Here is a 26147-nt window from a genome sequence, read left to right as displayed (position 1 = left end):
TCCGGGAGATTCTTGGTTCTCATCATGCAGTAGGTGAAAAAAAAAAAAAAAAAAAGATCAGAATTTCATTTAAAAACAAAAACAAGTTTCAGTGTTTAACATTTTATCTTTATTATTTGTGAGTGAAGGACAGGTAATCTAATCAAGCAGACAAATGACAAGATTTAAAATAGCTTCCTTTAGAAAGAGATCTTGGAGTTAAATGACCTCAGTAGCTGAGATGAAACAGGCCCCCGATGGATGGAGTGTGGCCAGGAAGATTTGTCAGTAGAGTTGACTCCGGGTCAGCCCAATCTATCCGCCCCATGGGCCACCGTTAAATCATCAGAGTACTGATATGATTAATTACACCTGACAATGGCAAATAAGGTGTGCCTGTGGTTTTAACATGATCACCTTTAACACTGAAAGCTCCTTCAGAGTCTCAGTTTATGGTGAAATTATGTGGAGTGACTCTCTCTATATATTCTTGCCTTGTTACCCTGACTTCAAACTTCTCATCTAAGGGCTTAATCACAGCACAGAAGGGTTGAGTAACTTGCCTGTAGTTTAGAAGTGATGGAGCTGAAAATGGAACTCATAATGGCCGGTTCCACGGTCCATGCTCTTTAACTGTACTCTAGGTTTTCTCTCCAGTAGAAATTGCAGTAAGAGCTGCCAATTACTGAGGGCTTATGATGGGCCAGGGTCTGCCCTCTTTAGATACACTATCTCGTTTATGCTTCACAGAAGCCTTATAGGGTATAGTCCACTACCCTGTTTAACAGATGAGCACACTGAGTCTCAGAAAGAATAAGAAGCACAAATAGTGACTCATCTGGATTGTTCCTAGAGCCCATGCTTATTAACATAAGTATCAAGATAACTGAAAAGCATTAGAAGTAGTATTTCTTTCTACTTATTCTTCTTGATTCTTCATTTCTATTGTGATTTCTGGACCAGTGAAGATGTGCTGCTACTTTGAGTTGATTAAAAATTAAATTTCACCCCTATTATTATATTTCATGGAAGCTAGAGTCTAATCCAGATTCATGTTAATAAACTAGCGCTCTATTTTGTAATTATTTATAGAGAGCTTTAAAGCTTTTAAAAATTAATATAATTAAAGGAGAAATCTATCGAAGAATTACTTTGCAATACCAAAGTATATTGGAAATATTGAACTATTACTTCTCCATTAAAAAAAAAATTGAGTTCATAAACTTCACAACTCTCAAACATTTAACTTGAATATATATAAGAATGCTTAAATTTAGTCCTGGCTATCAGTGGAGCAAAGAGATTCCAGTAAGTTATCAAAATCAAAAGGAGTTTAATTCCATAGCCTAGTAATGAAAAAAGTCAAATGTATGCAGTAAATCCATTTCTATCAGATTTTATATTATACCAAACTTAAATGATTGCATTACCTAGCAATACATGCTCATTAGACATTATCGGTTCTTATTTTCAGGGATATTATGACACCATGGATGCTGGTTACATGGATGAAGAAGGCTATTTATATGTTATGTCTCGAGTTGATGACGTGATAAATGTTGCAGGTCACAGGATTTCTGCAGGTGCTATCGAAGAGGTATTGATGAATATGCATTTTCTGTTCCCGGTAGTATTTAGAGACAGAGCTGAACTGAAGTCAATAACTGAGGTTGAGTCATGTACCTGGAAAATTACCATACCCTTCATTTGATGTAGAGGCTAGGTTACTCTCGTATCTCTCTCACCTCACTTCCTCTTGTGGAAATCCTCCTATTCTCCTCACTCCCTGATCTCTGTCTGGGTGGTAGGGAGGAATTTTAAGAAGCTACACATATGTGTTATTTATAGGAGAGCGTATATACTTTTGTTTCTTGATCCTTGCTACTTGGTTGCCTCTAGCTTCTTGATTTTCTCTTGCTTAATAACCTGGTTTGCATATCGTCTTTAACTGGTGTGAGATTTAAACATTTTATTGTACTCTTAAATCCTGAGAATTTTCTTCCAATGTAAATACATTGTCACAAAGTCCCCAGAAGAGGTTTCTCTGATAATGTTTTTAATTTGTATACTTTCATAGAGTAAAATTCATTTTATTGTTGTACAGAACTATGAGTTTTTATACTTGTATAGATTCTTGGTACCATCACCACAGACAGGATACAGAAAAACGTCAACACTGCCAAAGATTTCTCCCATAACATTGACCTTTGTATTCTGACCCTCCCCATCCCTGGTGACTACTGATTTTTTCTGTTTCTGTTTTTGCTTTTCTAGAATGTCATATAAATGGACTCATATAGTTATGTAACATTTTGAGACTGGGTTATTTCATTTAGGAAAATACATTTGAGATCCATCCAAGTTTTTGTGTGTATCATAATTTGTCCGTTTATATTGCTATGTAGTATTCCACTTGTGGATGTACTAACCAGTTTCTGCATCCATTCATTCACTGAAGGATATTTGGATTGTTTCTAGTTTGAAACAATTTTAAATAATTCTGTTATATACATTCATGTACAGGTTTTGGGGCAAAATTTGTTTTTATTTTTCCAGGATAAACACCTATAGTGAGTGGGCTGGGTTATGTGGTAAGTGTATGTTTAAGTTTATAAGAAACTGTCAAACTGTTTTCTCAGTGGCTGCACAATTTTACATTCTCACCAGCAGTGTTTGAGGGTTTCTGTTTCTTCCCATCTTCATCAACACTTGGTGTTATCATTATTCTTTATTTAAATCATTCTATTAGATGTGTAATGGTATCGCATTACTTTTAATTTACTTTTCCATAATTACTTAATGATGTTGGGCATCTTTTGACATGCTTATGTCTCATCCACGTATCTTCTTTTGTAAAATACCTGTTGAAATATTCTGCCCATTCTTTGAAAATTGGGTTGTTTTCTTATTCTTCAGTTTTGAGAGTCCTTTATCTGATACATGATTTGCAAATATTGTCTTCCAGTTTGTGACTAGTCTTTTTACTCTCTTAAAAGTGTCCTTGGGCGCCTGGGTGGCTCAGTTGGTTAAGTGACTGCCTTCGGCTCAGGTCATGATCCTGGAATCCTGGGATCGAGTCCCACATCGGGCTCCCTGCTCAGCGGGGAGTCTGCTTCTCTCTCTGACCCTCCCCCTTCTCATGTGCTCTCTCTCTCTCTCATTCTCTCTCTTTCAAATAAATAAATAAAATCTTTAAAAAAAAAAAAAAAAGTGTCCTTAACAGAGCAGAAGTATTTTTCATAATGATGAATTCAAATTCACTAATTTTTTTCTTTGACAGATCAAAATTTGGGCGTTATATCTTAGAACTCTTTCCTAACCCAAGGTCATAAATATTTCTCCTTTGTTTTGACCTAAGAATTTTATAGTTTCATGCTTTACATTTGCTTTATTGTTTTACATTTTATATCAGTTTATATTTATATTTTGAGTTCTCATGTGTGTGTATGGTGCAAGATGTAGGTTGATTTTATTATTATTTTTTAATATGGATGTCGATGGTTCCAAGAATCAATTATTGCAAAGACTGCATTTCTCCTTTGCATTTCCTTTGCACCTTTGTCCAAATCAGCTGACAGTATCTGAGTGGATCTATTTCTAGAGTATCTCTTCTGTTTCATTATTCTACATGTTTATCTTTTTACCAATACTATTCTGTCTTGATACTATAGCTTCATGGAATGCCTTGAAGTTGAATAGTATCCACATTTGCTCTTCTTTTTCAGAATTGTTTTGGATGTTCTAGTTTCTCTACTTTTCCATATATATTTCAAATGAACCTTTTGTAGTTACAATGGATTTTTATTGGGACTGATTAAATCTATAGATTCTTTTGGGAAAAATTGATATCTGATCCATACTGAATCTTCTAATCCAAGAATTTTATATGTGCCTCCATTTCTTTAGGTCTTTTTTGATATGTTTCATCAACATTTTACACTTTTTAGTATACAGATTTATACTTAAGTATTTAATTTTTAAGCTATTGTAAATACAATCTTAAGTTTTAGTTTCTAAATTTTCATTGCTAGTGGATAGAAATACTATTGACTTCCTTGAACTGGTAATGCATTTTTTTATAGATTCTTGAGATTTCCTATGTAGAAAATCATGTTGTCTGTGAATAGAGATAGTTTTATTGCTTTCTTTTCAGTCTAAATGCCTTTTATTCCTTTTTCTTGCCTTCTTGAACTGGCTAAAACTTGCAGTATGATATGGAATAACAGTGGTGAGAACTGACACCCTTGTCTTGTTTCTGATCTTAGTGTAAAAACATTCAATACCTTACCATTAAGAATGTTGTTTCCTGTAGGTGTTTCTGTAGATAAACTTTATCAAGTTAAGATGTTCAATCTGTTCCTAATTTGATGAGATATTTTAAAAAATCTTGAATGAATGCTGAATTTTGCCAAATGCTTTTTATGCTTTTATTGATATGATCATGTGTTTTTTTAAGCCTTTTAATACATGAATTGCATTAATTAATTTTCAAATGTTCAGCCTTGCATCACTGGGATAAACCTTACTTGGTTGCAATGTATTGATTTTTTTTTAAAGATTTTATTTATTTATTTGACAGAGACACACAGCGAGAGAGGGAACACAAGCAGCAGGAGTGAGAGAGGGAGAAGCAGGCTTCCCGCAGGGCAAAGAGCCCGGGCTCGATCCCAGGACCCTGGGATCATGACCTGAGCTGAAGGCAGACGCTTAACAACTGAGCCACCCAGGCGCCCCTGGGTGATTTTTTTTAAACATCTATAGTAATTTTCTTTGTTCTGAAGTTGGTTATGTGTGGTAATCACATAGCCATTCCATTTTTTTTTTTTTGAATAGCATTTGAACCATTTATTTTTTGCCATCCTTTCATTTGGATCATTATGGATCCATACAGATCCATCATCTGGATTATTATGCTTCCTATGGACTTCTTGTAGATAGCATACAGTTGGGTCTTATTTTTATTTTTATCCAATCTGACAATCTTTATCTTTTAACTGCTGTTTTTAGATCATTTACGTTTAAACAAATTATTCATATATTTATGCTTATCAGTTTATTAGTTTTCTTTTTGCCTGTTCTTCATTCCTCTCCTATACTCCATCTCTTATCTTTTAAGTCATTTCATTCTTTTTTTGTAGCTTCTGTTTCTTTACTGAAAACTTCTGTGTTTCCTTTTATTCCAAGAAGTTTGCCCATTCTTCTTGCGCCATGGCTATTGTTGAGTTTTTAAGACTCATCTTTTGTTAATTTTATACTGAATGTGCAAATGAGGTGTTATGGGTCAAAGAGAGATTTCTTGATAATTAGTGTGTCATTACCCTCCTAGGTTTTAGCCTTCGGTCGCACATAAGTGCCAGACACTTCATAGATGAGAGATGAGGAAGATAATTTTTGTCGGCTTATGAAGAGCAAGGAGACATTCATCTTCCACCCCTCATCAGAAGGTCTCCTTCCAAACATAAGGGCCTTATTCCAAATTCCAACTCTTTGATATGTAAATAAAATCTCTCCAGGAGCCAGATAGCTCTGTGTGTCTCAACTCTTAAAATTTAGAAATGTTTCCAAGTTCTGAGGCTTCATCTTTTTTTTGACATGTAAATACCTAGGAAGCTACTGAGCTAGTCTCCCCAGCACACTGTGAGTTTAACCTAGGGATCTAGTCTAGTCCAGACTTTAATAATTTTGCCTTCCCAGGGAAATTAGAAAAGTTTTATTATCCTTTCAGATCAGAGCAATTAACCTGACAAACAGCTATAGATCAAATTCTCATGGTATTTGAAAATTCTCAGGAGGCTAGAGGTTTTTATAGGAGCAATGAGGAATCCAGGAAAGTTTTATCCTTCTGCCACCATTATAATAGCTGCATTAAAATTTTTGTCTGATCATTCTAATATTTGGGTCATCTTCGCATTGGCATCTATTGATTGATGGTCTTTTTTCTTAAGAGATGTTTAGGTTTTCCTGATTCCTTTTATGTCCAGTAACTTTAGATTTTTATCCTAGATATTTTGAGTATTACATTGAGATTCTGGATCCTATTTAAATCATCTGGATTTGTGTTCTTGTGATTACTTATTTTAGTTAAGAACAGACCACCTGTCCTTACTCACTTTTTGTGGACTGTGGTTCCAATGTCAATTTGATTTTCAGTCTTTGCAGTGCTATTTTGGTCCATCTCACTTGTGTCTCTCCTAGAGGCCAATCTGAAACTTGAGTTAAGTGTTCAGAATCTACACTGTGCTGAATCTGGTTGGATTCATGCATGCACGAATCTGGGGTAGGCTCAGGACTTCATACACAGATTTAAAATATCCCTTTCTCTCCAGCTCCTTCCTCTCCATAATCTACTCTTCACTTTCTGATTTCCAAGGATCCCCATTGCTGTTCTTTTGGGTAAAAAGTTGGGGCTTTGTGTTCCCTGTCTTCTTATCAGGGGTCAATACTGCATGTTGTACGTGCACAGCATCCCTAGGCAGAGGATGAGACTGTCTCTTTGGGAGCACTTGCTTAGTGTAGAGCAGAGCAAGTTAGGGATCTACTCAGGGACTGGATAGCTGCTCTTGGGGGGGAGGGGGCAGTGGCACAAATGGCTCTGAATCTTTCTAGGCTCCCTTAGAGTGTGTGCATGTGTTTGGGGCGGGGGTTCCTCAGGGTTTCATACCACAGGCTGTACACCAGTAGTGGAGAAGGGGAAGGACCCAGCTCTTTTGCTGGCATTCACTTGGAGCAGGGTGCTGAGAGTCAATAAGGTTGCTACAGCTCTGTAGGAAGGAAGAAGGGCACTGCTTCTTTGTTGGTGTTCACCTGGAGCAGGGAGGTAAAATGAAAAGGGTTATTTCCCAGATCCTCTGTCCTTTCCCTGGGCCTCTATAAAGGCAGACATTTCTTAGGGCTTTTCTGTCTGCACTTATTGGCAGTTGCACCTTTTGGTCTACTCTAGCACCCAGGCCAGAATTTATAGGAGGCAAAACAAACAAAGAAACAAACCATAATGACAGCAAAACCCAAAACCTCCAAAGAAACAAACAAAAAGAGGGTTGTGTCTCAAGTTCTTATAATTTTAGTAGAGTCATCCGATCTGGTTTTTTAGCCTGAGTTTTTCATTGCAATTAGTAAAAGTGATAAGATGGAACATATTTATTCCATCTTTTTCAGAACCAAACCCAGAATAACTTTTAAATGGAATAGAGCAAACTGAAGTTTAAATGAAAGACAATGTTTAAAAATAATTCAGTGGGATCAGAGTGTGCAGAATCAAAGTTTAGTTCTCCTTCCTATAATTTGAAGATGGTCACCTTTTTGAAAGTCATACTTACCTTCAGTGAAAACAAAATAGCTTAACACTTCTTGTCATGTCGGCTTTGTGTGTGTGTGACAATGTAATATTATTTGAGTAAAAGGAAAGAACTTCTTTATATAATATTTTAGAATAAGTGGCTTTGTGTGCTATCATAATATTATCTTATTTTTAACCTACTGTGAATTTTGTGATAACCTGAAATTGAAATTTACGCTTCATGTATTTTGGTGTGTTGGCAAAAGGTGGTTCTGGTTGCATGAACTTTTAATTTCTTGCCTGTAGGAGATTACCTCTAATATTCACCTGCACTTCTGGCAGAGTCAGCTAATCAAAATATGGAGATTACATATGCAAGGCTTTTATTATCAGTCAAAGTTCTTGGTTCTCTCTCTTATTTTTAGAACAAAAAGAGAAGTATCAACCTATTTAAATATATGCTTTAATATGTTTCTACTGACATCCTTTTCACTGTATGTAATCAGAGAATGAGGCAGGCAGAAGGTAGGCAGTAAAATGACAAAATTGAAAAAAAAAAAAAAGCATGCTAGAATCAATAGTTTCCAACAGGAATTTTGTCACTAGGTCTTGGAGTACTTACAGCACGTAATAGGACACCTGTCAGCCTTAAAGCCTTCTTGAAGTGAACGTCTCCCTTTATATGGATTAAATGATTAACTCTATCATATATTTATGTCTAATAAGGAAGTTAATACCTCAATTCATATCAGGTTTGTCTTCTTTATATTGGCATTTGTTAGAGAGTTTTGAACTAACATTCTTTACTGGATTTTTCTCACCTCCTAGCAAAATTGCTTAACATTGATAATTAATGTGTATGTTTTTACATACATATTTTTATTGGTTTTATTGATGACATAACCAACATTTATTAAAGGGCCAAACCTTACTTTATTTGTAAATGCTTTCCAGGACTCTCACTAGGATTCTCAATTGTCAATTCTGAATGTTGGATTCCACTTTGAGTTTTTGAAGTAGGATTTGAGGGTCTTAATTCACGGGACTCTCATTTGTAATAATTAAAAATAGACTGAATGTTGTTTTTATATAGTGTGAAAATCTGTGTCTTTCCAGTTTCTTAAAGTAAAATATGACAAGTGCATTACCTTACATAAGACTAAATCAAACAAATTCTATTAAAACTACTACATTAAACACATTTCAGGAAACTGTATGTTCTTTTCTGTTCTCATCATAAGAAAACAGTTCTAGAATAGCTTTTATAAATTTAAGAGCATCTTATCCTTGCAGATCTCAACACATGTAAGGGCCTTCTGTAACTATTAAGTAATAATCATATCTATTTGAAAAGTTGATTAATGTTTGAGAGCCTGGCATCTAGCTAGACACTTGGGATACTTCAGTGGAAGTTCAAAGTGTCCTTAAAAAAACTGGGTCTGAAATCTGCTAATTCAGGTCTTATGAGCCAAAATTACTAGGAGCTAATGTGGTCCTTCTTGCTTGATTCTCTTTCACTGTTGTGGTCAGGCTTTCATGCAAAGACACCTCCAGGGAACAAATTAGGCTCCCTGGTTTCATTCTTTCACTTGTAGTTTAAGTTTCATTTTGTTAAATAATCCTACTAGTATCCTTGGGAACTGTTAAAATACGGCACTTAAATCCTAGAGCAGTGTTCATTGCAGTTTGCCCTTTGGCAGGTTATTTGAACCAAAGTTTCACTGTTTGTTTTCCAAGTTAGCTATTTTGTTTGCTATTTTTAGGAGTGATTTCTTCAGGATTGAATATATTTCCATAAAGTGTGTATTCAGCAAAGATGCCATGTAATTTCACTTCTACCCAGCATTAAATGACTACTGGTTTTAAATAGTTGTAAAATTGCTGAATATTTTCCTGAGTACAAATATGAATATGATGATAATGTGGAATCTAACAGTTTCCTAGATGACTCCAACATCAGAGGGAATGAAGAAGCAGTCTTCTTCCCACTGCAGAGGCAATCTCCTACCAAAGACTGGATCCTGCATCTTACAAAGGTGCTTGATTTAAACTAATACTTCTAAAATTAAAATACTTAAAAACATAATTGAAAAATCTGTGTAATTCAACCCACTAAAGTCATAGAATCTTTCAAATCCATTAAAATATACACAAAAATGACAGTACCCCATTCAAGCTCTATTACAAAGCTGTCATCATCAAGACAGTGTGGTACTGGCACAAAAACAGACACGTAGATCAATGGAACAGAACAGAGAACCTAGAAATTGACCTTCAACCCTACGATCAACTAATCTTCGACAAAGCAAGAAAGAATATCCAGTGGAAAAAAGACAGTCTCTTCAACAAATGGTGTTGGGAAAATTGGATAGCCACATGCAGAAGAATGAAACTGGACCATTTTCTTATACCATATACAAAAATAGACTCAAAATGGATGAAAGACCTAAATGTGAGACAGGAATCCATCAAAATCCTAGAGGGGAACCCAGGCAGTAACCTCTGTGACCTTGGTCGCAGCAACTTCTTGCTAGACACGTCTCCAAAGGGAAGGGAAACAAAGGCAAAAATGAACACTGGGACTTCATCAAGATAAAAAACTTCTACACAGCAAATGAAACAGTTGACAGAACCAAAAGACAACCAACAGAATGGGAGAACATATTTGCAAATGTCTATTCAGATAAAAGGCTAGTATCCAAAATCTATAAAGAACTTATCAAACTAAATACCAAAGAACTAAAAATCCAATCAAGAAATGGGCAGAAGACATGAACAGACATTTCTCTAAAGAAGACAAATGGCCAAGAGACACTTGAAAGAGTGCTCAACATCACTCGGCATCAGGGAAATACAAATCAAAACCACAATGAGATACTACCTCACACCAGTCAGAATGACTAAAATTAACAAGTCAGGAAATGACTGATGTTGGCTAGGATGCAGAGAAAGGGGAACCTTCCTACACTGTTGGTGGTAATGCAAGCTGGTTGTAGCCACTCTGGAATATAGTATGGGGGAGTCCTCAAAAAGTTGAAAATAGAGCTACCCTATGACCTAGCAATTGCGCTACTAGGTATCTACCCCAAGGATACAAATGTAGTGATCTGAAGGGGCACCTACACCCCAATGTTTATAGCATCAATGTCAACAATAGACGAATTATGGAAAGAGCCCAGATGTCCTGATCAACAGATGAATGGATAAAGATGTGGTGTATATATATATATACGCACACACACAGTAGAATACTACTCAGCCATCAGAAAAATGAAATCTTGCCATTTGCAACGATGTGGATGGAACTAGAGGATAAACAAAATAAGTCAGTCAGAGGAAAACAATTATCATATGATCTCTCTCATATGTGGAATTTAAGAAACAAAAGCATAGGATCATAGGGGAGGGGAGGGAAAAATAAAACAAGGTGAAATCAGAGAGGGAGGCAAACCATAATCATAAACTCTTAATCATAGGAAACAAAGTAAGGGTTGCTGGAGCGGAGCGGGCTTGGGGGATGGGGTAACTGGGTGATGGACATTAAGGAGGGAAGGGGTTTAGTGAGCACTGGATGTTATAGAAGACTGTTGAATCACTGAACTCTACCTCTGAAACTAATAATACACTATATGTTAATTAATTGAATTTAAATTAAAAAAAATTTTAAAAGAGTAGAAAATGCTATCAAATTTGAGTGGGAAAGGATTTTAAATAGTAACTCTACATATAGTTAATCTATCAATCAAATTTGACAAAATAAATACATTTTCAAGATGTAAGGACAAAGAAGATTTACAGATCATCCCTACCCACTATGAATAAATGATGCTTGGAATATTACAAAATAAGAAAAAAATGCGAGAGAAATAATACCATAAGACAAGAAGCATCCCAGTATCACAAGAAAGGATTGTGTACTGCATACTGCTAGCCTGGGAAAAGATCAAAATTCAAGATTTGATGTATAGTTTCTCCTGAACACATATCGCTTTCACACCATCCTAAAGGCAAAAAGTCGTAAGTTGGAACCATTGCACACTTTTGGTGAGACAATTATCTCTCAAGTTGTATCATTTTTTCAGTTCTTAACTGTCAGTTAATCACGGATGCTTTATGGATTGTACCTGGAGGACATATACGAAAGTGGCTTTTGATATTTTTACCCCCATAGGACATTTGTTTGGTTCTGTCCCTTAACTGTTGCCAAGACATACTTTGATGCTTTCCTTTTTAATGATTCAGTTGTTGAAATCATAATTTGGCATGTAAATATTATTTGTGGAGCCAACATAGAAAGCTGTCTCCCTTCCTTTTATGGCATCATTTTAATGCTGATTAATATTTTATCCACTATAATAATGAACCTCATTTACAGATGACATAAAATTCTGGTAAATGATTATGTTGTTCACAGATTTTTAAGAGTTTGTCCACAAACTAGACAAAAAATCTGAAACTTTGATATTGTAGAAAAGTGTGTTATATATTACTTTTGAGTTTAAAATACTCAGCCCATATGGAAAAGCAGTCAGCGTTTTCCCATCCACTTCTAAACATACTAACACTGAGGATGGAAACATGGCGAAATTAAAACAATAAGGTGAAAGAAGGGCGAACTACAGGATTTGGTGTTTGATTTAGTTAAAATTATACCAGTTAGGTGACAAAATACCTGGATGATCGATTTTTTTTAATAGTAATTTGAACAGATACATTGGCATTTTAAAAACTAAGAGAGGCTTATGGCACCAGTGAAAACTTTAATAATTTTTTTTTTTTTTTTTGACAATCAAAACTCTGGTTAGGCAGGTAAAATTTTTTCTGTACTCCTTAAGGGAATCCTAAATCGGAATCAGAGCAATGGGCCTACCAAGTTTATATCCTATCTGCTATAGACAAAATATTCTCTTCCAAAGACTGTGACTGACTCTACTAACTACCAGTACAAATCTCTGGCAATAAATATTTGTCTCTAAGCATATGGACCTAAACCGTAAATAAAATCTTAATAAATGGGAAAGCTGTTGAAAGCACTTTGAGAGTTCAGATTGAAGCACTGGGAGAAGATGGTGGTGTATGGCCTGTATTGTTGGTGTTTTGCAGAAGCTTTTTAGTGAGGCCCAATTAATGGAAGATGAGGTGCATATCTCTATCTCAGCAATGAAGTTAATAAAATGTACAGCACAAGTCATTTAACACATACTATCCTCAGCAGTATAAGCGTCAAAAACTATGTGGATGGCAACTCTTACACCTCAGTCCTTCAATGTGGATGGTAACAAGAGGATAGAGGAGATGTTGATTTCTCCGTTTCACTAGGGGCTGTGTGAGGTAGTGCACAGGCTACTAGTTCACCGAGTCTTCCAGGACCTCAGAGAAGAGACAGCTCATTTTCAACTTGGCATAATTAAAAGAAAGAAGAATTCACGGAAACTTTGGGACTTGAAAGTGGCGTGTCCTAGATTCTGTGGGTTTTTCTCCTATCTCTCTGGTTGTGCCTTTTTAGTCTAGTTTGGCAGTTCCTCCTTTTTCATGTAGCCGTTAGATGGTGGAGTTCCTTAAAGCTCTCACTCTTCTCACTGCTTTCTCCCTAACTGATCTAATCAATGTCTATAGCTTTCATTACCATCTCTGCATTTAGTGACATTCAAATGTGCATCTCCAGATTAAGACTCCCATCAGATTCAACTCCTCGACTCAGATATCTCCAAGGTGCTTCTGTGGAACATCTCCAAGATTTAATACATGATCATTCCTTCCAAGCCTAACCTTCACTAGTATTTTCTGGCTTAGAAAATGGCACCACTATCCAATCAGCTGTTCAAGCCAAAAAGCACAGAATCATCCTTAGCTTCTCTACCTTCTTCTTGCCCCATATCCAATTTATCATAAAATTGTGTTCATTTTACCTCTAAAGAAACTCTAGAATCTTCATACCCACTGTCATAGCCTTGGTCTACTATGGTAGCCTCATGGGCGATTTCAACAAACTGTAATACTCACCCTTAACAATCCTCTATTTGTTCTCTACAATGAACCCAAAGTAAATTTGTTTTTCAAAATACACTCTGAAGTAAAAGAAGCCAATGAAAAGACTACATACTATATGATTCCAGCATTCTGAAAAAGGACTTTGGAGACTCTGAGAAGATCAATGTTTGCCAAGGGCTAGCAGGAAGTAAGAATAAATAAGCAGAGCACAGGAGATTTTTTAGGGCAGGGAAACTATTCTGTGAAATGCAATATAATGGTGGACACACGTCATAAAACCCACAGAATGTATAACACCAAGCGTGAACTCTAACGTCAGCTATGGCCTAAGGTGAGAATGACGTGTTGATGTTGGTTCATCAATTCTAACAAATATACCACTCTGGTGAGGGATTTTGAGAGTGGGGGAGGCTGCGCATATATGGAAGCAGGACATATATGACAAATCTCTGTGCTTTCCACTCAATTTCGCTGTGAATCTAAAACTACTCTAAAAAATAAAGTCTATTAAAAAAAATCTTGTCTCTCCTCCTCAACTCCCGAAAATGCTTTATTGCCTTTCCAATGTTACTAAAATAAATTGGAAGTCCTTAGCACAGCCCCTCTCTACCTCTGCACCTTCATCTCTTCTTGCTCCTTTCTCAGTCTTGCTCTCTGCTTTCCCTCCACATTAATCTCTTTCAGGTTTGAATGGTTTGTGCCTTGTCCTTCCTCAGGGCTTTGCCCCACCTCTCCATCTTGCCTAATCAGCATCTACTCATCCTGTAAACCTGAACTCATTGTCATTTCCTGAAGGCTTCTCTGAGACCGGTATTTATCCTCCTGCTTTTGCCATATATTTCCTATAAAAACCCAAGTTTTTTTGGCTACTTCTGCTATGGCTTTCATATAAAAACCAGGCTAGCTCTCCAGAGCCCTTATCACTTTTATATTTAAACATCCATAATAATAAGTACTTGTGATTGTTTATTAATATTGCCCTCATCCATTAGACTGTAAGCACCCTGAGATGGTGCTCCACCTGTTTTTGCTCACCACTGGGCCTAGTGCAGTGATCGGAACAGAGAAGGATTTAGTAACTCTTTGTTGAAAGAATGAGAAGTGCCAAACGAGCTGTTGGTATATTGCCCACTGTTTTCTCTAGCTATTAGAGATTTGCAGTCACTGAAAGACCCATCACTCTCTCAGAAGAGGATATTTTGAACAATCATTTAAAAGTACCATCATGGTAGAAATGCTTTTTTAACCCTAAGCTTCTGTATTTCATGTGGTTACTCTATGGGTTCTTGTGATTCCAGATAGATAGCTGCTTTGTTCTTTAAGATATTTAGAGCTCAGGGTAAGCAGTATGAAAATGATTCCTTGACAGGGGTGATTATCTGATGTCAGGGCTTCATGCCATGCCCAGCCTTTTCTTTCAAGTCGGAAAATCCTCTCTGGATGGGTGGTCACTCAACAAAAGAAATGCTCTGTTCATTGCTCAGTAACAGATACAGAAATAAAATCACCGTTTAGTCATGGGGCTGCCTTGGATTTCTCTGGAGAGTCCGCTTATGGTAGCCAGCACTGAAGCCAAATCACCATGAGGTCATCTGTTTTCGGATGCCCACTGCAGTTTGTTCCCATGTAGTGTCTGCTGCGTATTTGCCCCGACCTCATTAATGAGCAAGTGAGACAAAGAAACAGTTCCCTTACTTTCCAGGTAAGCAAAGCAATTTGTCTTAATTACGGTTAGCCTTTACTGAGTGACTACCATGGGGGTCCTAACAGTTCTCTCACCCCAGTTTTAATGATAGGGATTGTGAATCAGCAGTGATTTCCACACAGGCAGCTAGCTATAGGTTTTAGGTTTTCAGTTCTCTGACATGTACTTTTTTCCCAATTGAAATACACACATACATACATACGTGTGTGTGCATATATATTCTTATATATGTACACATATACTTTCTAAATGGATGCTTTTCCTTCTTACAGTCAGTCCTTTCCCATGGTACTGTGGCCGACTGCGCTGTTGTCGGCAAGGAAGATCCTTTGAAAGGTCACGTGCCCTTAGCGCTCTGTGTGTTGAGAAAAGGTGAGAAATCTTTGTCCTTCCTGAGTGTTTGGGCCCTGAATGATTAACGAAGGTTAATTCAGTTCTTATCATCTGGACTTTCTCCCTAGATATAAATACAACAGAGGAACAGGTTTTGGAAGAGATTATAAACCATGTGAGACAGAGCATTGGCCCTGTGGCTGCTTTTCGAAATGCAGTGTTTGTCAAACAGTTACCCAAAACGAGGTCTGGCAAAATTCCCCGGTCGGCTCTGTCTGCCCTTGTCAACGGCAAGCCCTATAAGGTAAATTATCAAAAATGTTTTATGCCAGGTTCTGAAATGTTTCTCCCCCACTTCTTTGGCATTAACATTTTTTTCATGTTAAGGGGGAAACTGCATAGCCACTCTCTAGGAATGAGGGTTGTGGAAACACAGATTAATTAACACCATATGCTTCGAGATTATAGGTACCAGTGTGTGGAAGTACTTTTACTATTAGTAAATACGTCAGTTAAATTCCAACAACTTGTGGGAACGCAATCTTACTGAATTAAAGATACAACTTCCTTCATTGTAGTCATTAATGTCTATTACTGAATGAGAAAGCAAACAATTGAGGCTGGTTATACGTGCTTAAGCAGTTCTAACTGGTGCATATGCTAATTATGTCTCCTGTTCTGAGTGAAAATTATTTTGGCAAACATTAGGCTAATTCAAGTATATATATTCTTCGAATTTTGGTGCACTTTATATGTGCATAGATATACATGTCTTTAATCCTCAAGATCTAACAGAAAGTGAGGCAACAGTAAATAGTAGTTGTAAATACAAAAAAATATATATATATATTTCTAGAGAGGCACATAGAAAGGCTCATTAGAGGGATTCTAGAGAAATTCCACTTAGGACCTATAGTTTTGCTAACTGAACAGTTTATTACTCTGGAAGACTATATATACATTTTAAAATATTAAATTTGGAGTCCCCTTTTTTGAACATTTCTATATGCCTTTATAAGAAAATGGAGAATGCAGTATTGCAGGTAATTGTTTAATTATAGGGAGAGGGAAAGGGGTTCAAGGAAGAGCATTCACCTGACTCGTATTTTCTTTCCAGATAACACCTACAATTGAAGACCCCAGCATTTTTGGGCACATAGAAGAAGTGCTGAAGCAGTCATCATGACTTTTTTCCCTATTTTGAGTCAATTTGAATCAATTTTCTAACTGGAGTCAAATTTTTGGAATTATTTCCCATAAATAAATATTTAAATAGAAATTACTTGCAAACTGAAATATGAATTGTAAAGCTTGGTCTAAAAAACAATACTTGAAGCCTAGTGAAAGATCTGTGCCTTCTGTTTGATTAGATCCAAAGAGCATCTTTTTCAGTTGCCTATAACATGGCCCCTTAAAGGTTGTCTAGCACTTTAAGAAAAATATATCTAATGTATGATTTTTAAAAACGGAACCCCCCAAATATTTTAATTGAAAGAGACACATTAATATAGAGCTACTTCCTGAAATGAGGAATCTCTAGCTTTGACCCAAAACCTAAAACTCAAGTTGAAGTCCGAAAATAATTATCATTTTTCTTACAGAAATTCTGAGTATTTTCTAATATTCTTGAGATGTCCCCATGCCCCATTATTTTAAATGAAATTGATAACATGGGAGGTCTTAGGTAATCATCTAGACAGATGATTTTCTAGATAGGGGATCTGTCTCGTCATACATTTCCTGAGGGAAGGTTGGATACCAGAGTACAGCTCTGCCTTCAGGCCATTTTTAGTCAAGGGAAATCACATGCCTGACAGATCCTAGAGGTCATTTAATCCGATCTCTTTGTCATGGAGATGAGAGCTGTTTGGAGTTCCTCCTCCTGTCTCAGGTTCTTAGACTATACACTTAATGATTCCAGCTTCCCATCAAAACAAGCAAATGACACAGAAATGGGGTAAACCAACAAGGAAAGTTCTTAAGGAAGAAATGTAAAAGTTTTTACATTATGCTAAAGACCAGGAATTTTGAAGAAACCCCAAATCCAGATTTTTATGTGAAATCTCTAATTCTTAAATAATAACTCACTAAAAAAAAATATTGTGACCTCCAAACACATCTTTCCATTTAAACTTATAGAAAAGTATTGAGAAATTAAGAAGAGTAATTGAAAATGAGTCTTTGTTACTAAGCTTATGATAATGTGCCAGTTAGCCAGAGTAGCTTGATAGAGTTAAATATGTGATTTACTTAGGATTACTTAGGATTCTACCTGATATCAGTTATCAAAGAATACATTTAAAGTAAAAAAATATACCATGCTCATTGAGTCTTTGATGGTGCTCAAAGTATTTCCCAATCTTTCAGTCCATCAGGAACATTATTTTTAAGAGTAGCTGTCCTAACGTAATAGTCTGGGCACGAAATATATTTGAGAGATAACACGTAAGAGCTTATTTACTTGTTTCATAAAAATTACTTACAACCAGTGTAAGACATTCTGAAAATGATAGCTTTTTTTTTGGACCATAGGCTGTATAAATAAATGGCTTCTCAAAGGAAAGTCCTGTTTGCTTAAATCGGCTTCTTGGTTGTTTATACCTGAAAAAATATAGTCAGCTAACTGTTCTCTTTAGTTTTTTTAGTAGCCTGAATTAAACCAACTAGATAGACATTCAACTTATAATTTGAAGCTGTCGGGTTCCTTAAAGTGTCTTTTCTCTTGGGTACATTTTACTCATAATCACAACTGTAATCTTAACAAATAATAACATTTTCAATGTTTAAAATGCATTACCTTATTTTTTCATATAAGATTCAGTTAATTTGAAATGGCACATTCTTTAGCTCAATGCATGTCATCGTTCATTTGCAAGGTGTAAACAAAGGCATGTGTGAAAGGTACATCTGTGGGATCCCTTGCACATTTGTCCTGCAATCAATTCTGAAGGGGCACATTAGCAATCAGGCTTGAGTTATTTTCCAGTTGAGTGGGACTGGAAAACGGTGCATGAGGCTGGAGAAGAAATACTGTTACTTTCATTGATGAAAAGTGGGGCAAGAAAGATACACTTGAGTTGTCAATTGCCTAAAATTTGGGAGGAAAAAGAAAAGGAATTTTCTATTTCATACTTACCATAAAGCACTTTCACTAGGTTGTACCTAAAATATTCTGGATTAAATATATCTTTAAAAATAACAATATAAAGTTACTAAAAATACAGTCATATTTAAATGTGCTGAAATAAAGTCTGCATGGCCTTCTTTTGATATTTCCATGTAAATTTTTACTGTAAGACATTGGAAAAATTTAAAGATGTTCTTTTAAAATCTATGGAAAAGTGTTTTCCAATTGAGTTATTTTGTTCAAGACAATACATTAAATATATAAAAATTAGACCTGCTTTACATTTCAAGAGCACTTTTATTTATATAAAATTGTATTTGAGAATAGGCTCTCATCATTACAAATGTGAAAATTCATAAAGTTAATAGATGGCCAGAAGGAAAACTACTGAGATTCTGAGCTTAAAAATCCAAATTAAATGGAGTTTAGAATCTGGCAGAAATTATATTATACGTTGAAGAGTATTTTATACTTTTTTTGAGGGAACAGGTAGATCTTTTTATCGCTCTACATTAGAGTCTATTATAAACGATTACTGTTTCTTACCAGATGATCTCTAAAGGGGAGAAACTGATTATGTGATTAAATCATGTATTGAGAGTAGATACAAATCATTTGTTATTATAATATCATAGTTTCTATATTACATTTCATTTCCTTAAGTCAAGATCCCCATGATCAGATGAGCTTAGAAAGCTCTTTCCCATTGTTTCTGCTCAGGCAACATTTCTAGAAAATTTAAAATCACCTTCATAAGCAAGTTTAGGGCTCCCTCTTGTGGCAGACTCACTATTGAAGATAAATATTAGATTGAGAGTCGCTAAAAGGACAATTTGCATTATGGTTCAAGTAAATTGTTAAACATTAGGTGACTAGAAAACAAAGATTAAACAGAGAACTGGAAGTATTTTTTTTTATTGACAATGGAAAGGGTTTCTGTTACCATTACCTTTCGACTGAATCTGTTAAACAAAAACAGACATCAAAACAAATGTAATGTACGTGCAAACATAGCAAATTAAATACAAAAAGGAAATTACTAATGACAGGTCTTGCGCTTCATAAGATCAAGCAGCAGAAAATCAGCAGTTAGATAAATGGTATTATTAAATAGGTTTTTACTTTGAAATCTCCCATATAAACAAAGAATAAACAACAGTAACACCACCAAATAAAGCCACAGGGAAGAGATTACTCTTCTATACTTTTATACACTATATATGTTAATCATTCTGTCTTTCATTTATTTCCTCTGATAAGACTGACTTCAGGGAAGTCGCAACAAGGCCATCTTGGCTAGAAGCTTATAACATTATACATGAGTCTGACTAATGCCCTGTTACATTGACAAAAGGGAAAGGTTTCTGGGTTTTGTTTTGTTTTGTTTTTCAATGGAAATGAGCCTCAGACTCCGCAGTGGTTGACATTCACTGAACAGTGCTGGCTGGCGGTTCAAGATATCTGATGAACATGTGGTTCTTAGTAAAGAAGTTTTTTTTCTTTTTTTCCTTGGTCCACAGGTAACAAGAGAAGATAATGTTTATTCCTTATAAATTTTTTTAAATTGCTTTTGACTCTTGTAAACAGTTTAGCTCTGTTTTGTATTGAAAAGGAGATCGAGCCATCACAGTGCTATTTCTAAAGATTTAGGACATCCCTGATTGCCTTTAAAGGACTATTTTTGGCTCCAGTTCCAGGTTAAATCATTCCTTTTTACATGATCAGAGGCAGGTTTTCAGCTTTAAGTATTGACAGACTTGAAGGAGAAACATATCGATTTGACTGTTACAATTCAAAAACTGTAAAAATGGTGGGATGGTAAAATACAAACAGTACTTGGAATTGTCAAATGTTTGCACTCGAGACTCCATGAACCATATATTTTATTTTTTTAAAAATCATATTTATATCCATTTACATAAGACACATTTAAAAAGAAATACATACACAGTAATACATAAATGCGTAGTATATTACAATAAAACATGAAAAAACAAGTGGCTCCATTTCATAAAAGCATCTGTTGTACAGAATGTAGGATGTGGATGATGCTTATTATTCAAATGACTTAAGCATTTTCTTACAATTGTAGTAAACTAATCAAACTTAATATCTGACTCCCCCCAGATCACATTTTCAGCTTAATAAGTCATTACTTGTGGTTGTGTCCTTAGAATTCAGTCTTCACAAAGGTTTTCACTGTTCGTCTTCTGAGATGGTAGTGCACTTTAGGTAGAGTAGACGGAAAAGACATCTAAAATATTTAATGCACAGCGTTAGTCTACCCACAGCTCCCAGCCTGGACAATCCTCCTCTGCCACTGTTGGTGATCTCCGTGTAGCCTGCCTACGTCTGCCCTGGGAGCCCGTGCCCAGAATGTCAGCTAGGATCTGACTGAGAGCTGTAGGTAATTAACATTTGCTCTTCGCCGATTTTGTGCAGGCCAACTTAATAAGTAACAAGATTTGCTCAAGTTTGTGGAAAGCATGGCGGTAAATAGAAACAAAGGTATTCACAGAAAATGTGAGCAATCCTTTTGAAAAATTTAGAGCTTGCTCATCAATAAATTTGGTTGAGTTGACCTTTTCCATGGAAGAGAGTCATATTCGAGTTCATATCTTTTAGCGCTCTTAAAAAGACACCTTTGTTTAACTGTGACGAAAACATAATGGTAATAAATGACATATTTTAAGGGATCTGGATCAGTGATGGGGCATCACTGATTCTTTCCTGTGATAATATACTTAGGAAAAGCTCACAGTTTCTCTTCCCAACACAAATGAAACAATAAATGATATGTTCTGAATTCTTTTAATAACAAAAGTGCTAATAGAAATTGGTTGTCCTAGATTAGGTTATTGTAAATAAATACGTTTATCCTATTTAATGGTAAAAACTGGGAAATGTGAACTAGAATGCCATGCACAAAATACAGACTGCAAATAGTTAAAGAGTAATTCTACCCATCAGTCAGGAACTAAGAAGCAAGCACTACTCAACATATTAAATAGTCATTGGTAAATTAGTGCAGTATTCAGTTCCTGGGGAAATTATCATGTAGAAGCTATTACAAACAGTATTTTGGAAAGCCTCCTATTTAGCCGAATCATTATATACTTTAGATCGTGCCTAATTAGATGCCAAATTGTATACCATAATTAAATTTTTAATATTAGGTTTTACATTCTGAAATTAAATCTCTTATCAGAAAGCTTTTTGTTTTATCAGCAGCTTCAAATACTGACCCAAATAAGGCAGCTACCAGCTCCCATATTAGGCCCCAAAGACCAACAATAAATTGCATGGAGCTTTTAGTTCAAGGCAATGAATAAACAGCACAAGATGAGCTGTTCCTCTGCCTATAACTGCTTCCTCTCCCCATCCCTGTGCATATATTGGGTTCTAAATATTGCTCTAAAAATTATTTTTCCAAAATATTAATTTATTATAAATGGTGAATATTTTGGTAAAACTCAGTTTTAGGTTAAAAAAGTTTCATGAGCACTTGACATTTATAATCCAGGAAACTACAGTCTTACTACCAAATGTGTTTCAGTCAAACTCCATTTTTATATGGACTTGAAAGTAGATTTCATCAGCTAAGTATTTCTCTAAATACAAATGCCTGCATCTTATGATGATATAATCAAGGTTTTAGTCCTATTTGCCATTCTTATAATTTCACTTTGTTCCTATGCTGTAAGCCCCAGCTACTTAAAACTCATATTTGTTTTCAACAAATATAAATCACAGCGATGAAAAACAACATGCGAAAAGTTCAAAATTGTCAGTTACCCTTTTGTTTTTAATAATAAACAACCTCTAAGTCATTTTCCTGTCTCTGCTATTTGACTCTGTGTACCTACTAGAATCAATCTCTGCTTACTTCAGCTTCCCCTACATAAAATATTCACTTAGAAGTGTGTCATTCTGAAGGTGCCGAACTGTCCTCAGTAAAATGCTATGTGCGTCCATATAAAATGCTACTCAAAAGCAGGTGACGGTGGCTGGGGCTGTGACCTGCTGATGTGTAATGAGATAGTGCCAGGCCGCCAACAGTGGGACCTTACATCAGTCAGAGCAGGCAGATGGTGATGGAAAGACCAGATTCAGAGCTACGATACTAAGACTCGTCTTCTACCCTCTAGCGATCCAAGAGGGTGATCTCCCTTCTGGACCGCTAGGCCATCCCAAAGAGTATCGTGTATATTTCCTACTCTATGTAGGTTCCACTTTGGGGTGGTTTGTCTTTTGTCAGCCGAGGAAAGCTACTCACAGCAAGTCAGTGCTGCCTCCTTTGAGTGGCTTGTCAACATGAGTATGTGCGAACAGTGGAGTTCTCTAACCTCTGCAGTCTTGATGAAGCAACTGCAAACGGAGAAAAGTGCTTTAGAGGAACTTGGATGATGGAGTACAGAATCTCAGATGAGAAAGATGATCCCCTGCGCAAAGGGATCCTGAACATATTAGTAGACCTTCTTTCTTTCAGACATAGGCCACTCACATCCCTTCCCACTAGACCAAGTTACTAATGAAAATTTATTCCAGTGTGATTCAACTGTGCTTTCGGGTTGTTGTGTAGTCCTCCTTAGATGAAGACTGTAACAAAAGCAGCTCCCCACGGTGCTTCTGTTTTTGAAGCGAAGATTGCTCCTAGAGAATTCAGGATAGTGGATTTTTTTCCCCCTCCAAGTATTAAAGAGCTTCTTCACTAATTTTAATCACATTAGATTCCTCATGAATTTTGTTAACATGTTCCATAATATTAATAAGTGAGAAGACGTGTAGATCAGAGATCACGGTTTATATTGGAACTAATTTTAAGGGCCATGAGAGCTATAACCTTGAACAGAAATAATGACTCTGGGCAATTGTCTTAATAAAGAGAGAGGGAATCTTTTTTTTTTTTTTTAATGCCTCCCAAATAGAAATAACTTTGTGACTACTATTTCAAAGTGGTCTCTCCTTCAGAATGGCTGTTTTCCTTTGTGAAGTATGTAACACAAGTCTAATGTCCACAGAAGGAAATAATACTAATTGGGAAATTACTGTTGGCTTTGTGTTTGTTTAATTCTCTTCTCATAGTTGTGCTTGTTTATTTAAGGCCTTCTGCCTTGGTCAGAGGTGAAAAGATCTGATAAGTCTGGGTTTCTAAGACAAAATATAAAACTCACAATATTCAAACACGTAGGGTGACCACAGAGTTAATTTCCATCCACTAAGGACCATTAGTCCAAATCCAACCTCTAACTAAACAAATTCTTTACTTTGAGAATAGAAGAGTAAAGAAACACAAATCATGCAGATGAGTATTGTTCTTCCTAGATGTGGACATTAGCCAAAAATTGTCCTTTTTAGGATTTTCTAAATTCTTTTTAAAAATGTGAACGAGGTGCCATGGGTTCATGCATTAGCCGTTTACAAGAGTTTGGTTTTTGATGAAAGCAAAGTAAACTTCAAGCAGAGCAAACCAACTTAAGAATTCCAGAAAGCTATGCAAGGTCAGAGAATGATACTAGCATTTGCTAAACTGGTATTTTTACTTTATAAGCAGAAATGCAAAACTACTATACCATCCGTTGTCATTTTCCTCGATTGCCCAGATGTTGTGGTTAACCTGAATCCAGCCGGTAATGTTTCTGAGGACCCAGGCATCATGCTGATTCCATGTACCTCACGGGGGGGAAACTGTCTTCTCCATGTTGACCCACGCCTGAAATTCTTGTCATCACTCTGCCAATATAGAATTATAATTTGATGTGATAACAACAAGTAAACTAGTCCAGGTACTTAAAAATGTGTGCTTAGAAACGTAATATTAATGATTAATATTCAGTCTGTAAAGCACACATATGGAATATTGTGCTTTATTTTGAGAGTTCTATGATTCCAAAATGATAACACAGGAGATTTGCAACAGAAATGTTTTTATAAAAATGTTCCTGTGACTTCAAATCTAAAGTTTGCTCTCTATAAATGTAAACAGTTTTGAAAATCTAAAATAAAACCCCAAAAGTTTCTCTGAAAAGAATATTAGCTGTTCTTTGTTACACTGTAAGCCAACTCATTTTACTGTATGAGATGACATACTTAGTTTAAAAAGTGTTAGGCAAACTGCGTTTGACTCACAGACTTGAAGAACTACTTCTTGAATTTTACTTTTATGTAAAAAAGAGAAAGGGAAAAGCTATATTTGATATAGCCTGGATCATATGAAACACTACAGCCTATAGTCTATGTAAGAAACTCTAAATTTGTCATTCATCAGATTTCAGCTGATACTGAATTAACTTGTAGTTTACTGAAAAACCTGCGCAGCCTGGAAACCATCCTTTTAATAAATCCATGTGCTCCTTAGATGCCACTAAAAGCATAATATAATTCTGGTTGCTGTTTTACAAGTGTAATTCTATATCATAATGATATACTCTCTTTCCTCTCTGTGCATACACAAAGTATGTCCTCAGATACAATGAACTTTCTCTAAATTCGTGAGGAATGCTATGTAACCGAGTGTCTAACTAGTAGTATTCTTTATTAAACACAAATTATTCTTTGTGTCAAATTCTAAGAATATATTAATCATTCTACATAGATCTTATCTTCTTACTAAGTTTCTTATCTAGGCAATGGCTATCCATTCCCTGAAGTTACAGCTCAGTATGTGGGGTTGACCCTACTAGCTCAGGTGATTTCACTTTGGCTCAAATTATCATTGTTATAAATGAGTAAAATTATAAGGTATTCTTCATCATAGATTGCTAATTTAATTGACATTCAGAGTCATTTTGGAAAAGAAGAAAATTTATGAAATTATATATATATATATAGTTTTACTAGAATTCTTATTATCCAAATCTAAATTTTGTTTAGATTAGGTAGCCATTTTACACTTTAAGAGATGTCTGCTATTCCTTTTCTCAGCTGCCAGGTTCTGCATGGTCCTACGCCTCCAAATGTTTATAAATAAAGAAAAGGAACAGAATTTCACAGTTGTGGCCTCTCTGATTTCTTGAATTTTGAAAGAGTTGTTGGATAAAGATAAATATCCTTCAGTTCTACTAAACACTACATTACATTGTAGGGATATACAACTCCTATGATGCATGAGTTAAGGACTGAAAAATAAGCAAGTTGAAGATTTAAATAATGATTCCTTTTGCTCTTTTAATACAGTGTTACTGCAGAAAGTTAATAGGACCTACAAGCAACAACATCAGAGGAAAAAGTTTCCATGAGGTGAGGTTAAAAGATACCCACTTAACTGAAGTCAAAGTCTATAGAAGCACATGAGCACTTCTCAAATTCTTTTAGTGGAATCTGAATGTAATCAGCCCCAGAAACAAGTACACTCTGGTTCTGGGTAAGTTGTTTAGCTATTTTTGTTCACACTAAAAATAAATAAATAAATAAATAAATAAATAAATAAATAAATAAAACCAAAAACAAACAAAAAACAGGACAAAAGAGACTACAGAGTTTGAGTAATAAAATCATGTGCCATGTTTTTAACAATAAGAAAAAGATGCAGCATATTTTAAAGGCAGATAGTCACATTCCATTTAGACCTTTCTGCTTATTTTTTACTCTCAGAAAGCAACACTAACTCATATAGGCTTGTGTCTCTACCTGGCTCCTTTGGGTCAATCCACATTTTAAAACATAGCAATAGGACAGATCTTTAATAATTTTTATTAAAATTCCTTTTGCAACTTTTAAGCAAGGAGAATAATTAT

At 35.6% G+C, this 26147-nt stretch overlaps 2 protein-coding genes across 25 annotated transcripts in view; one reads left to right on the top strand and one right to left on the bottom strand.

Moving 5' to 3' along the window:
• ACSS3 (acyl-CoA synthetase short chain family member 3) overlaps positions 1 to 19667 on the top strand; it is a 147506-nt gene extending 127839 nt beyond the window's left edge. For 2 of the 4 annotated variants that reach the window (XM_032393747.1, XM_032393745.1), the window contains 3 exons: positions 1454 to 1576; positions 15224 to 15323; positions 15413 to 16495. In XM_032393747.1, the coding sequence (XP_032249638.1) occupies positions 1454 to 1576; positions 15224 to 15323; positions 15413 to 15729 (540 nt within the window). In that variant the 3' untranslated portion in view covers positions 15730 to 16495. Of the gene's footprint in view, positions 1 to 1453; positions 1577 to 15223; positions 15324 to 15412 lie in introns of all 4 variants that reach the window. The other 2 variants (XM_032393746.1, XM_032393748.1) reach the window with 2 other exon arrangements.
• The window catches only part of PPFIA2 (PTPRF interacting protein alpha 2), a 469533-nt gene continuing 462693 nt past the window's right edge, over positions 19308 to 26147 (bottom strand). For 9 of the 21 annotated variants that reach the window (XM_032393724.1, XM_032393725.1, XM_032393723.1 and 6 more), the window contains 3 exons: positions 23985 to 24144; positions 22688 to 22779; positions 19309 to 20665 (listed from right to left, as the gene is read on the bottom strand). In XM_032393724.1, coding sequence (XP_032249615.1) covers positions 22721 to 22779; positions 23985 to 24144 — 219 coding nt within the window. In that variant the 3' untranslated portion in view covers positions 19309 to 20665; positions 22688 to 22720. Of the gene's footprint in view, positions 20666 to 22687; positions 22780 to 23984; positions 24145 to 26147 lie in introns of all 21 variants that reach the window. The other 12 variants (XM_032393731.1, XM_032393733.1, XM_032393732.1 and 9 more) reach the window with 4 other exon arrangements.

The sequence above is a fragment of the Phoca vitulina genome, unplaced genomic scaffold (genome assembly GCF_004348235.1).
Source record: "Phoca vitulina isolate PV1807 unplaced genomic scaffold, GSC_HSeal_1.0 scaffold76, whole genome shotgun sequence".
Classification (NCBI taxonomy): domain Eukaryota; kingdom Metazoa; phylum Chordata; class Mammalia; order Carnivora; family Phocidae; genus Phoca; species Phoca vitulina.
This window is presented reverse-complemented; position numbering and strand designations above follow the sequence as displayed.